General features: G+C 38.7%; 1 protein-coding gene across 1 annotated transcript; it reads right to left on the bottom strand.

Moving 5' to 3' along the window:
* Positions 1 to 3,288: 3,288 nt before the first annotated feature.
* pigr (polymeric immunoglobulin receptor) lies at positions 3,289 to 13,837 on the bottom strand. Its single transcript, XM_047369422.1, has 8 exons — positions 13,684 to 13,837; positions 12,745 to 13,089; positions 8,594 to 8,675; positions 8,184 to 8,410; positions 4,947 to 5,025; positions 4,711 to 4,859; positions 3,994 to 4,043; positions 3,289 to 3,884 (listed from the first exon to the last, which is right to left on the bottom strand). Exons 1-8 carry the CDS (start codon positions 13,730 to 13,732, stop codon positions 3,801 to 3,803), a joined length of 1,065 nt encoding a protein of 354 aa, XP_047225378.1. The 5' UTR covers positions 13,733 to 13,837; the 3' UTR covers positions 3,289 to 3,800.
* Positions 13,838 to 15,091: the final 1,254 nt, after the last annotated feature.

Raw genomic sequence — 15,091 nt, 5'->3', positions numbered from 1 at the left:
TTGATTTAAGTTATTCAGGATTGAATGAAGCCTGAACTCAGCAGCTCTTTTGGCAACCGAATTAGCCTCTTCAACTTATTATTTCAACATGTTTGTGTTTCATGCTATGAACAAGCCACTCCAAGCATGGAAAGGATGCTGCTTTCTTGGTAACAAGAAGACAAAATGATCTTATGTAAACCCCTCTGATTTTAAATAATATTTCTTTTGGGTTTCTGTTCAGCAGCAACAGTGGACAAACTTCCTCCTGTGAAGATCCAAACTAAACGCTGCATATGACCATTGGTCATAGCCTAAGGATTTATTGATTCCTGAGCCTCAGAACTGGTGTTATTTGATCATTTAATTAAGAAGCAATAACCACAAAAAGATAAATTCCCACAACATTGAAAAGGAGTCATTGCAGTGTTTATAGGTTTATTGTTTATTTTCATTTTTGTTTCTGTCTTTTAAAATATTATTATCACCTTCCTTGATTCAATAAGTGAGTAGAACTGAATGACATAAAGAGTGTAACAACAAATATGCTCATTTTTATTTTGCAAAGTATATATCTTGTAGGTAAAAGCTCTAAAACATCAACTGCCTGCTGATCAGTGATGCTGCTTACATAATCATAGGGCTGTATGGAGTACAAAAACATATTCAAAAACATTCTGTTGATGAGGTGTCCATATATGTACTCTAAACAAACTTCACAATAATATCAAATGAGACCAACTTAGGTGGAGAGCTGCAGAGCTGTGTAGAGCTGACAGTACAACTGTGCATCCTGCATGCACATCCTCATTAAATAAAATCTTACACACTCTAGGTTGTCTCCCTAATACAAAACAATTTCTGTGTCATGGACTAGACCAACTCTTGCTACTCTGGGTATGCCCATTTTTGCTTTTAGCAGTATAATGAAGTCAGCATGGGGGCTCTGATCAATTTGTAGACAACAATATTCAGTGCAAGTTTCAAATAATTTGTTGGACAGTTGCTTCTGTGCAGGATCTCATTTGCAAAGGTTTGGCAGCACTGACCCTTGTTGTTAAGAAGGACTACAGGTCCTTCTCAAAATATTAGCATATTGTGATAAAGTTCATTATTTTCTATAATGTAATGATGAAAATTTAACATTCATATATTTTAGATTCATTGCACACTAACTGAAATATTTCAGGTCTTTTATTGTCTTAATACGGATGATTTTGGCATACAGCTCATGAAAACCCAAAATTCCTATCTCAAAACATTAGCATATTTCATCTGACCAATAAAAGAAAAGTGTTTTTAATACAAAAAACGTCAACCTTCAAATAATCATGTACAGTTATGCACTCAATACTTGGTCGGGAATAATTTTGCAGAAATGACTGCTTCAATGCGGCGTGGCATGGAGGCAATCAGCCTGTGGCACTGCTGAGGTCTTATGGAGGCCCAGGATGCTTCGATAGCGGCCTTTAGCTCATCCAGAGTGTTGGGTCTTGAGTCTCTCAACGTTCTCTTCACAATATCCCACAGATTCTCTATGGGGTTCAGGTCAGGAGAGTTGGCAGGCCAATTGAGCACAGTGATACCATGGTCAGTAAACCATTTACCAGTGGTTTTGGCACTGTGAGCAGGTGCCAGGTCGTGCTGAAAACTGAAATCTTCATCTCCATAAAGCTTTTCAGCAGATGGAAGCATGAAGTGCTCCAAAATCTCCTGATAGCTAGCTGCATTGACCCTGCCCTTGATAAAACACAGTGGACCAACACCAGCAGCTGACACGGCACCCCAGACCATCACTGACTGTGGGTACTTGACACTGGACTTCTGGCATTTTGGCATTTCCTTCTCCCCAGTCTTCCTCCAGACTCTGGCACCTTGATTTCCGAATGACATGCAAAATTTGCTTTCATCCGAAAAAAGTACTTTGGACCACTGAGCAACAGTCCAGTGCTGCTTCTCTGTAGCCCAGGTCAGGCGCTTCTGCCGCTGTTTCTGGTTCAAAACTGGCTTGACCTGGGGAATGCGGCACCTGTAGCCTGTTTCCTGCACACGCCTGTGCACGGTGGCTCTGGATGTTTCTACTCCAGACTCAATCCACTGCTTCCGCAGGTCCCCCAAGGTCTGGAATCAGCCCTTCTCCACAATCTTCCTCAGGGTCCGGTCACCTCTTCTCGTTGTGCAGCGTTTTCTGCCACACTTTTTCCTTCCCACAGACTTCCCACTGAGGTGCCTTGATACAGCACTCTGGGAACAGCCTATTCGTTCAGAAATGTCTTTCTGTGTCTTACCCTCTTGCTTGAGGGTGTCAATAGTGGCCTTCTGGACAGCAGTCAGGTCGGCAGTCTTACCCATGATTGGGGTTTTGAGTGATGAACCAGGCTGGGAGTTTTAAAGGCCTCAGGAATCTTTTGCAGGTGTTTAGAGTTAACACGTTGATTCAGATGATTAGGTTCATAGCTCGTTTAGAGACCCTTTTAATGATATGCTAATTTTGTGAGATAGGAATTTTGGGTTTACATGAGCTGTATGCCAAAATCATCCGTATTAAGACAATAAAAGACCTGAAATATTTCAGTTAGTGTGCAATGAATCTAAAATATATGAATGTTAAATTTTCATCCTGACATTATGGAAAATAATTAACTTTATCACAATATGCTAATATTTTGAGAAGGACCTGTATATTTCATAAGATAATTTATAAAAAACAACCAGTTTCTTTTTGTTGCCTACAACAAGCTCGTGGCATAATTCTAATTAAATATTTAAACACATTTCATATTGGAAATGGTAACGCTTATTTAAATTGTTTGGGCACCTGGTGTGTTGAGGGTTATGGTTCAGGCTTTGAGGAAGCCATTCTAGGAGCTAAATATAAGCCTCTTAAAGTATTGCAAACCCAGTTTCATCATTTGTTTGGGATCTTTTTTCTGCTTAAAGAGAATCTGGTCCAAACCTTTAGCTTAGATTGGACATAATCGGCAAGGAAAGATAACTGCTTAGACTTATAAGGGTGCCAATAAGCTGAACTGAAATTTGGAGCTTCGTTTAAGCCAACAATTTGTCTTACCCCTGGCAAATTTCGGTTTAAAGAAATCATTTAATTTTACAAACACGTTTTTCTTTGACTGGAAGTAATTTTAACGTTTTTGAGACAGAGTTCTGAAATGAACCCATAGCTGAATCTGAGATGGGAGCTAAAGATTAAGGTGATGGCAAGGATGCTTTCTAACCTCAAAAACTTCACCACTAAAAATAAATCCTCCAAAAAGCAGTTGACACATGCAAAACAATGCTCAGATATTATAATACTTTTTCTATATGCCTTTATGCCAAAAAACATTTTTACATTGTTTATTAGGTTTGCCATTTTAATCACAAAACTTCCCTTAAATAAGCAAAGAATGTGAATAAAATAACAGAGCAATAGTTCAAGGAAAATGAATTTCCAGAATACATACACATACATTTGAGAGATAATTGTATTTTAGTAGAGTACTTCTTTGAGTGTAAAAAAAGAATTAGACCAAAACATTACATTTTAATTCAAAAAACACAATGCATGCATACATCATCTCTCTGTTTTGAATTACAACACTGTGAGATGTGTCTCTTCTGACATTCCCCTCTGTCAGGATTGCAAATTGGAAAATATGTCTCATGAAAAGCAACATATAAAGCAAGTTGTTTGAATGTGTGTTGTGGCATGCAGTATAAAAAAAAACAAAACACTATTATCTGCTCAGAGTGCAAGCTCTGAGCAGTAGAGTGAAAAACAAATTACATTCAGTTAGTGAAAGTAAACATTGCAGACTCTGATCTCAGTAAATTTGCACATCCTGGGAATCCTTGTTAAGAAAAAGCACTGCAGCATTTTGGAATTCACTTGCATCTTTTGAGTAGCCCTGTAGGAGACATTAACCAGTAATACTGTTATTACAAAGGAATATTCCTTAATATTTATGTACAACAGTCTACCTTCAGGAGGGAGAACCTTCTGTAAAGTGGGCTTACACTGAATTTAGCTTTCATCTCCTCAACTTCTCTTGCAACTCGTTCTCTCTCTAGAAATGGAAAGTGAGAATATTTAGGCTGCAAAAAATAATTACCAATTTACGGACTTTTCTTTTTTTACTGAATTTGATCAAATTATTCCATATTACCGCACAAATATAACATTCAAGGAAATGAGTCGCCTTACTGTGTCACAGTGTGGGTTTTTGGTTTGGTATTTGTTTACGTTTAGTCAGGTATTTTGCTGTTTTAAGTATGGTTAGTTTTGAGTCATCGTTTCTGGTGTTTTTTCCAGGTTTTGTTCTGTTAACTGTGTTATTAGTTGTTTTCTTAGATTAGTTATCTTCCTGTGTTATGGTCCCTTGGGTTGGTTTACTGTTTCTCTGGTCGGGCTCCTCATGTTCTCGTTTCTCACTATGTGGTTCACCTGCCCCTCTGTCTTCCCGCACGCCTGTTCCACACCTTTGTCTGTTTTCCCTGATTACCTGCCTTATTGTTTCATGTCCACCTTCGTCTGTATTTAAGTTTGTCTTTGTCCTTTGTTCCACGCGGTGTCGTTAGTCGTCTTTTGTCTGTCTGTTCTTGCCACCTTAAGGTTTATACTGCGATCCAGAAATCAGGACTGTGTATTCATGAACTCTGTTACCTGGATTTCCTGTTAAGCCTGCATTGGCATCTGTAAGTTGGCTCTCCTCATTAAAACAGTGATTATCTCACCAACTATCTCCACTTGTCTTGCACCTCTGGTCCACTCATCAAATGGCATCCTTAACATACTGTTCAGCTTTGAGAACTTTATAGCCAATATGGCCACGATCATCAGGACAATGATGGATGAACCGACCACCACAGGTGCCAACATGGGACTAAAATACAGATACAAAGTCTGTTGAGGAAGTCCAAATGTATCTATACTGAAGGCACAGCACATACATGTGATACCTGACGTTTACCTGTGGCTGCTCCAGGACTCCCAGGTGATGGGTTTGGTTGGGGGCAGGTTATGGAAGGACTGGCTTGTAAAGGGTGCAACTGTAAGAGACAATATGGCATAAGATGCTGTATTGTATGGAAATATTAGAGGTAAGAAAAAGTAAGAACTGAAGGAGTATGGCAAGCACATGATAGTTTGTTGCACAATTAAAAACTCAATTTATGGCATCAATATTCTTGACAGGTGAGATGAAAAAATCCAAACACTCCTGAAACAGGAGCCCCTGCTGTACAACAGGAATACATATTGATCCTAAAAGCAGTTTTGTTTGTGTTTTAATAGCTACAAAATGGATCTAAGTGACAATTAGAAAAATTAGAAAAGGCTCCAGTGAAATATTTTTCTTTCATTATTATGATTTTAACAGATATCAGTGTCATTAAAAAATATCAGATGGCAAACATATATGTCGATGAAACCTCAATGTAGAAATATTTCAAATTTCAGTCTATAAACCAGTCAGTTGGTTCTTTATAGCTAAAAACTTACTTAGGACCTGTACATCATGCATACATGTTTTGCATGCATTAGGTTGTAGCACATTTAAACTGTATTATCATAATTAAATTGACCTTGAAAAAAATATATATCCACAAATGGAAAAAAAAAGAAATGTGCATTGATTGCTGTAATAATGACACAAGAAAACATCAACAAAATGTTAGGACACATTTTTTATTCAGTTGCTTTTGGAAGTCAAAGCTCGGATCTAGGAATGATGCCATAACTGAGTTGAACATGCTATGTTTGCAAGGTCAAATACTGGCGTGATATACTAAGGTTTGTTGCTCTAAAAACTGTAACGGTGTATATTTCTTAATTTCATGTGTTTAAAAGAAAAATGTTCAAAATAGAGATTGTACTTCTGATTTAGGGTTATACAAACCAGTTGAAGTCCTAATAAATTTAAAATATGTTTACACCTGCAACCTTTATACCTTCTATACCTTCTATGTGCATGGCAGTCATGTTGGATACTAAATATCAGAGATGGGACAAACTCACTACTTCCCAAGTCACAAGCAAGTCTCAAGTTTTTTTGTCAAGTCACAAGTCAAGACTAACAAGTCCCAAGTCAAGTCCAAGTCTTATGGTTTACATTTCGAGTAATTAACAAGCAATAAAAAACAATCCTTGAAACACTATGCACACAAAAAAAACTAAAAAAGTTGTAGTTTAAATGTCACAAAGCATCCAAACAAAATGTTTCTATAAATGTTTAACTTCTTTCTTCAAGCCTTTTAGCCCTGTAATGGACTGGCAACTTGTTCAGGGTTTACTCTACCTTTTGCTTGTTGGCCTCTGGGATACGTTCCCTTACCCAACTGCCTTACAAGACCCTAAGCATGATGTAGCAAAAGAAAATAAATGGATGGATGAAGGCAATCTTAAAACAACCTCTAAATGCCAATAAAAAAGCATAATTTCCATGGTAGAGTCATAATTCTAAACACCATTAATTAGCTAGAGAATCAAGAAAATTCTTTCCCAGTGTTCCTTATTAGTCTTTTACTTTTATGAAACGTATAATCAATTTATTTATAGCACTATTCTATAAAATTGCCAACACAAAAGAAAAACATACCTTAGTATTGCTAGAAAGTAAGAGAAAAGCCATACAAAGTCAACATGAACAAAAAAATAAACGAGAGATGAGAGAGAGAGAGAGAGAGAGAGAGAGAGAAGTTCTGAAATGTAGGTCTACTCTGTTTACTACTCTAATTACATTTTTTTTCTCAGGTTGGAATTCTAAATTCAAGGGCTTTTATTGTTATATTTCTGACTGTTAACTTGGAAAAAAATACTTCTGAGAACAAGAACATGCATTATCTTTGCACTAGAAAGTCTGAGTCATATGGATGGACATAAAGAAAAAACGTTTCCTGGAGTTGGATTTCCGACTGCAAAAATCAGAGGTTGCCCAGTAACCCAGAGTTCAGTATCCAGTATGGCTCCTGCATATACCTGCATATATAAAATGTAGTGTAGTCGGCATTAACTATTTATTAGCACTTCTGAGGGGATGTTTCTCTGTCAACCAGTACACACACTACTGTAAATTATGAACTTTTTCCTTCAGTGTTTGAACACATAAAATAGACAGAAATAAATGTTCAACTTGTATTTGGAATAGCAGTTATCGCCACAAAAATGAGCCAATTCTGCTGACTTTTGGACCTTTATGTAAAACCATTTCTCCTCAAGTGTAATGTTCTTAGTCTGCCTGAGTGGCTGAGAGAGACCTGCTAGCTTGGCTGGCTCATCCTTACACTCTCCACGTTCTCTTGTAAAATTGTGTCTGTAACTCTGCAGCAGATCTGCTTTTTTCTCATTTTCAGCTATTATACTAAAATACAATACTACAGAAAATGCATATTATTTAAGATTTGAAAATCTACGTATATCCCATAACAATGCTAGCTCCACTACTTCACTTTTCCGACTACCACATGATGCCAACTTTAACAACTCAATGACCTAAATGGATTCCCTGGTTGAGAAAACTGTTCAACTTTGACCAATGCAAAGTCTGAATTAAACACAACAGGAAAGAAATCGGATTTTCTTTCATTCAGCAGCAAGTATTCCCATGACAATATAAAGGCCTCAGGGTAGATTGTTATTGAGCTTTTCTTTATTCTGGTAAAGAGTGTGTTTGCTATGCTGCAAGCTGTAAACTCTTAAAATCATCAATTGGGCTTTTTGATCTTCCAGTTAAGTTCACTTTCAGTTCTGTCTTTCAAGATACTATTGCTCTTTTGTGACAGGCAGTGATCTTTCCAAGTTTGTACACTCAATATTTACTTGATGAGATTTTTCTTGGAAGAGTACTGTAACCATGACTTCTTTGTTATTAATTGCTTACTTTAATAATTTAGAGTGAGAACATATGCACTCCAAACATTTCTAGATTTTTAGTTGTAAAAAATTTTTTTCGTTTTTCTTTTTTATTTATGTCGCAGTTGTGTGGTACTTTGTGTTTGTCTGTAGCATAAAATCGCAATGAGATAGTAGAGAGAGAGTGAAGTTTACAGTTGTATTTATGGCAAAATGTGAAAAAGTTTAAGGGGTATGGAAAATTTTGTAAGGCACTCCGACAAAACGCTGTCTAGTGCACTTATAATTTATCATTTGCATTAAATGCTGAGATTTTCAAGAAAACTACACAGAAAACTACATCTCTTTGTCTACCTACTGGTTGTGGGTTGGGGTGTGACCTGCAGGAGCACAGATATCTTCTGCTGCCCTGCAGAACACCAGTACCAAGCTGTATCTTGTATCTGCAGCTTCTTAAAGGTTACAGTGAAAGCCCCAGTTCTGTCATCTCTGATGGCCACGGAGGAATCGTTGTAACTCCCATCAGAACCTGTCGACAGGCAGCTTCTCCAGTCACCACTCCGACACCATTTCTTCTCACTTTTTCTGTTGGCAGGGAGACACAGGGGAGTCACTGAAAGCTGATTTTCTACCAGTATCTTAACATGAATGAGAAATTTTTGGTTGTCAAATGTGACTGAAAATGTTATCAGCAGTGCTTTAACAGTTGCTCTATTGGTTTAATGTAACATCAGCCCAATATTATTATGAACAAAAAAAGTAAATTGCCTGTATCTCTCACTGTAGAGGCATTCAATTGTGACAGAACTTCCCTCTTCTCCACTCATCTTGTTGTTCACAACTAACATACCTGCAAAAATCATCAGGACAATGCATTGTTAATGCAAACGCATCTCAATAAGTTAGAATATCATCGAAAAGGTGGTTTATTTCAGTGATTCAATTCAAAAAAGTCAAACTCATATAGATTCATTACACGCAGAGTGTCTCCTTATATTATATTTCATGTTTATTTCTGTTAATGTTGATGATTATGGCTTACAGCTAATGAAAACCCAAAATTATGTCACCAGTATATTCGGAGTATTACATGAGACCAATAAAAACAAATTGTATAAACAGAATAAAAATGGCCTACTGAGAGGTATGTTTATTGATGTACAGTATTGCCACTCAAAACTTGGTCAGGGCCACTTTTCCATGAATTACTGCGTTAGTGTGGCATGGCATGGAGAGGTGATCAGTAGATGAGATGCCTTCATATCAAGGACTGGGGAAACTTCACTCTAAATTTCAAGCAATGTAAATTCTATGTCTCCCCACTCTTCTTCCGGACTCTGGGACCTTGATTTCCAGATGAAATGCAACATTCATTTCCACCAGATAAGAGAACTTTGGAGCACTGAGCAACAGTCCAGTCCTTTTCCTCAGGTTGGGTACGATACGTCTTATTGGTTTATGAGCTGCCTAACCCCTTGCTACCTAAATTTATTTAAAGTTATATAAATAAAATCTGTATTTTTTTAGCTTTGAAGCTGAGTCTAATTGAAATGGGCAATTTCAATATAGCACATACAATAGATATACATTTATTTATTTGTAAATGTAATTATCAAATGTAGGCATAACTGGACACGAATACAAATGCAGAATGGCAGCAAAGTGTTTCTAATTGGATTCCTGATATGTGTAGAATATGCATCAACCAGCATTCCTGAAATACACATATCCCTTTGGCTACATTAAGACGTGAAGCGTGGGCTTTGCTTCACAATCCTCTTAAGATTTACCTCTGTTAGGGTTTTAATATGCTCTCATGCAGCATATAAATGGAAAGTTTTATAGTAGCAATTGTTTTTTGTTGCTCCCCTCTTTGTGGAGGGTGTCAGTGACCGTGGACTGGACCACTGTAAAGTCAGCAATGTTCCTCATGGTTGTGTTTACCATAACATGTCTGTTTATCAACAATTACTTCATACATTTTTTTTCGGTAGCTTTATGTAATGTGCTGCACAACTGAATTTTGGCTTTTCATTAGCTGTAAGTCTTAATCATTAAAATTAAGACAAATGTCCGCTTGTTATGTATAATTATTGATGTAATTTTTATATCTATATATACAGGGGTTAGACAATGAAACTGAAACACCTGTCATTTTAGTGTGGGAGGTTTCATGGCTAAATTGGACCAGCCTGGTAGCCAGTCTTCATTGATTGCACATTGCACCAGTAAGAGCAGAGTGTGAAGGTTCAATTAGCAGGGTAAGAGCACAGTTTTGCTCAAAATATTGAAATGCACACAACATTATGGGTGACATACCAGAGTTCAAAAGAGGACAAATTGTTGGTGCACGTCTTGCTGGCGCATTTGTGACCAAGACAGCAAGTCTTTGTGATGTATCAAGAGCCACGGTATCCAGGGTAATGTCAGCATACCACCAAGAAGGACGAACCACATCCAACAGGATTAACTGTGGACGCAAGAGGAAGCTGTCTGAAAGGGATGTTCGGGTGCTAACCCGGATTGTATCCAAAAAACATAAAACCACGGCTGCCCAAATCATGGCAGAATTAAATGTGCACCTCAACTCTCCTGTTTCCACCAGAACTGTCCGTCGGGAGCTCCACAGGGTCAATATACACGGCCGGGCTGCTATTGCCAAACCTTTGGTCACTCATGCCAATGCCAAATGTCGGTTTCAATGGTGCAAGGAGGGCAAATCTTGGGCTGCGGACAATGTGAAACATGTATTGTTCTCTGATGAGTCCATCTTTACTGTTTTCCCCACATCCAGGAGAGTTACGGTGTGGAGAAGCCCCAAAGAAGCATACGACCCAGACTGTTGCATGCCCAGAGTGAAGCATGAGGGTGGATCAGTGATGATTTGGGCTGCCATATCATGGCATTCCCTTGGCCCAATACTTGTGCTAGATGGGCGCGTCACTGCCAAGGACTACCAAACCATTCTTGAGGACCATGTGCATCCAATGGTTCAAACATTGTATCCTGAAGGCTGTGCACCAATACACACAGCAAGACTGGTGAAAGATTGGTTTGATGAACATGAAAGTGAAGTTGAACATCTCCCATGGCCTGCACAGTCACCAGATCTAAATATTATTGAGCCACTTTGGGGTGTTTTGGAGGAGCAAGTCAGGAAACATTTTCCTCCACCAGTATCACGTAGTGACCTGGCCACTATCCTGCAAGAAGAATGGCTTAAAATCCCTCTGACCACTGTGCAGGACTTGTATATGTCATTCCCAAGACGAATTGACGCTGTATTGGCCGCAAAAGGAGGCCCTACACCATACTAATAAGTTATTGTGGTCTAAAACCAGGTGTTTCAGTTTCATTGTCCAACCCCATATATATATATATACAGTGGGGATAACAAGTACTCGACACACTGCCAAAGCATGTAGGAGTTTTTAATTTTTATCATAGGTACTCTTCAACTGTGAGTGACGGAATCTAAAACAAAAATCCAGAACAGTAATTAATTTGCATTTTATTGCATGACATAAGTATTTGATTACCTAACAACCAGTAAGTATCCTGGCTCTCGCAGTCCTGATAGTTCTTCTTTAAGCAGCCCTGTACTCCACTCATTACCTAAATTAACGGCACCTGTTTGAACTCGTTATTTGTATAAAAGACACCCGTCAACTCAATCAAACAAACTCCAACCTCTCCACAATGGAGTAGACCAGAGAGCTGTGTAAGGACATCAGGGAAAAAATAGTAGACCTGCACAAGGCTAGGATGGCCTACAGGAAAATAGCCAAGCAGCTTGGTGAGAAGGCAGCAAGTTTTGGCACAAAATGGAAGAAGTTTAGATGACGCTCAATCTCCCTCGGTCTGGGGCTCCATGCAAGATCTCACTTCGTGAGGCATCAATGATCATGAGGGAGGTGAGGGATCAGCCTAGAACTACACGGCAGGACCTAATCAATGACCTAAAGAGAGCTGGGACAACAGTCTCAAAGAAGAACATTAGCAACACACTACTCCTCCATGGATTAAAATCCTGCAGCGCACGCAAGGTCCCCCTGCCAGTGCATGTCCAGGCCTGTCTGAAGTTTGCCAACGACCATTTGGATGATCCAGAGGAGGAATGGGAGAAGGTCATGTGGTCTGATGAGGCAAAAATACAGCTTTTTGGTCTAAACTTCACTCGCTGTGTTTGGAGGGAGAAGAAATATGAGTACAACCCCAAGAGCACTATCTCTACCATGAAGCATGGAGGTGGAAACATAATTCGTCATGGCTGGGTCTTCCGGCCTGACAACAACCTGGAGCAAAGGGCAACTAAGGAGTGGCTCCGTAAAAGCATCTCAAGGTTCTGGAGTGTCCTACCCAGTGTCCAGACCTGAACCCAATCGAAAATCTTTGGAAAGAGCTGAAAGTCCGTATTGCCCAGCGACAGCCCCGAAACCTGAAGAATCTGAAGAAGATCTGTATGGATGAGTGGTCCAAAATCCCTCTTGCAGTGTGAGCAAACCTCGTCAAGAACTACAGGAAACATCTAATATCTGTAATTGCAAACAAAGGTTTCTGTACCAAATATTAAGTTTAGTTTTTTCTGATGTATCAAATTCATGTCCTCCAATAAAAAAATGAATTACTTAAAAATCACACAATGTAATTTTCTGGATTTTTGTTTTAGATTCAGTCAATCACAGTTGAAGAGTACCTATGATAAAAATGAAAGACTTTTACATGCTTTGCAAATGGCAAAACCTGCAAAATCAGCAGTGTATCAAATACTTGTTCTCCCCACTATATATACAGTATGAATTTCACTTTTTGAATTAAATTACTAAAGTAAATTAACAAAATTATTACATTCTAATTTACTGTATTTTAAAACACATTTCAGGATGTGATCACTGGTTGAAAATCTTTTCATTACTCACCATGAATGACTTTAATGTTTGTAAAGCTGGTGTCATCAGCGTTCCACATACCACCTATCTGCACACCACACATGTACCACCCTGATTCCCCCTCCTTCATGTCGTTCATGGTCACAGTGAACACCAGCTGGACCGGGTCATCAAAGATGTTCACTTTCTGATCAGCTGTAGTTATCAGGTGGCGGTCATCAGTCCAAGCCAGAATGGTACAGAACTCCTTTGTCCTCCCCTGGCACCAGTATTTTACATAGCTGGCATACTGGGGCTCGTAGTGACAGGGGATTGAGAGAGACCCCCCCTCCAGGACTGTAAACTCTTCCTCCGTAGTAACCTTGCAGAGGAAGACTGACAGAAAGTGGAGATGAAGAATGCTGAAACTAAGTTTAATCTTCAGAAAGGGTCCAGCTGGAACAGAACAGTTATTTCTTGAGGCCATTTTGATCTGCGCTGCAGAACAGGGAAAGTGACCTTGACCATATTTGTTAGTACGGTTTCCTTTGTGGCATGGGAGGATTTGTTCCTTTTTTTTAACTTCCCTTTACTTGTTATTCTGAAATCGGATTATGCTTCCTATAATTCAAAGGATTTTAAAGGCCTGACAAAAAAAAAACCTCAAACATACTATTGCCTGCAGACAAACAGTATGATAGCTTGCAAGACTAAAAAAACACTAAATTTCTCATTGCCTCTAGCAGAAAACAGCAGCTTCAACAACTTTCAAGTCAGTTTCCTCCAAATGATTAATGCAGAAATGGAATAAAATGATAAAGTGGAGCGAAGCACAAAGGGTATCTTATGACAAACAATTAGTATTAGCTAAGCGCACAGTAACAAAGTGGGGAGGCAACAATGGAGGCTTTAATAATCCTTTGTGTTAAACTCCATCAACAGCTACAAATGTTTGTTTTTTTGTGCAGTTTCTGACCTTAGCACTCATACCTGGAATCCATGGTAACAGAAGGAGGGTGATCGTGGACAGTCGCAACATGTTTTGACTTCACGTTAGGAGTTTATTAGGTAGATTCACCACCCAGCACAAACACTCTGGGTTCTCCAATGTCAACTTCCCCTCAGTCATGTGACCAAAAGCTGGATCCAGATGTTCCAGATGTTAACCATCTGAGTGCCAGAGGGACAAAAGGAAATGTGTAGTTGCAGTGAAAGAGAAGTAGGTGAGAAGTAGTTAGGGGAAGGCAACAACATGTTAAAGTCACATAAGTAAATTCGCTGTAGAACCTCTTCTGGTCGCTCACGTCTTGGAATTTCTGAAATGCTTTATTTTGAAATGACAGACGGAACCATGGATTACATCATAGCAGTACCTCATTCCAGCAAGTCAATTATTTCTTCTACCCGGACTTACATTTCGATTATCCTAGTGGCGATGGGTGGATAGGTGTTACAGTGGTTAACTAAAACATGTGGCCTGATATGTCCTCAAGTCTTTACCCAAAGGTGTGCAGTTTAATTAGCATGCCTTTTGGTTTCCTGCGTACAGCTGAAACCAGATATTTCCATTCACTGTATAAAAAAAAAAAATTACATTTTATTGAGATTTTTTCAGCACTAGTGGCCTTTATTTTTTGACAGTAGGCAGACAGGAAAGACAGGTAGAGAGAGGGGAAGAATTCAGTTTACTTACATTTCCTTAGAATTTGGTAGGATTCCCTTTGACTTGGCTGTAATATTTTAGGTGACCCTCCTCAGGCTTCTCATGATAGTTTGTTGGATATTTCTCCTGACAGTGAGGTTTGTAGGCCACCTTGCTCACACATACCTTTTCTGCTCTGCCCACAGATGTTCTATCGGACTGAGATAAAGTCTTTATGATGGCTACTCCAAAACATTGACTTTGTTGTCCTTATGCCACTTTGTCACTAATTTGACAATATGCTATAGGTCATTGTTAATTTTGAAGACCCATTTGTGTCCAGCTTTCAACTTCATGAACTGATGTCTTGAGATAAGGCTGTTCTTCCTCATATTCATAGTTTGTGAAGTGTACCAGTTCCCCTGGCAGCAGCAACACACCCACAGTAAATGCTGCTAGCATCCCATTAATTACCCATTCAAATGTAATGATTGTCATTATGGCCAAACACTTCCATTTTAATTTTTTCCAACCACAAGACATGGCTCCAAAAATAATTGGTCCATGCGTGCATAATCTTCATCTATTATAAAATAAGGTAAAGTAACATGCAAGGCAAAGATACAATGTAACTGTTTTTCAGTGTAAAAAATTACATAACTTTTTTATTTACAATGTTTCCGTACCTTGGAAATTCAATTTAATATCAAAGAACGATTCAGGGCCAAGTATCAGACTGGAGGGTTTCCAGCGTTA

The sequence above is a fragment of the Girardinichthys multiradiatus genome, chromosome 6 (assembly GCF_021462225.1).
Source record: "Girardinichthys multiradiatus isolate DD_20200921_A chromosome 6, DD_fGirMul_XY1, whole genome shotgun sequence".
Lineage (NCBI taxonomy): Eukaryota > Metazoa > Chordata > Actinopteri > Cyprinodontiformes > Goodeidae > Girardinichthys > Girardinichthys multiradiatus.
This window is presented reverse-complemented; position numbering and strand designations above follow the sequence as displayed.

Bases quoted from the DNA above. Each gene is read 5' to 3' on its own strand.
- pigr (XM_047369422.1), bottom strand. From the start codon at position 13,732: ATGTTGCGACTGTCCACGATCACCCTCCTTCTGTTACCATGGATTCCA. The intron at 8,676-12,744 runs GTGAGTAATGAA...TGATTTTTGCAG, and splicing joins AAACATTAAAGTCATTCATG to GTATGTTAGTTGTGAACAAC. The intron at 8,411-8,593 runs GCAATTTACTTT...CCCTGCCAACAG, and splicing joins CTCTACAGTGAGAGATACAG to AAAAAGTGAGAAGAAATGGT.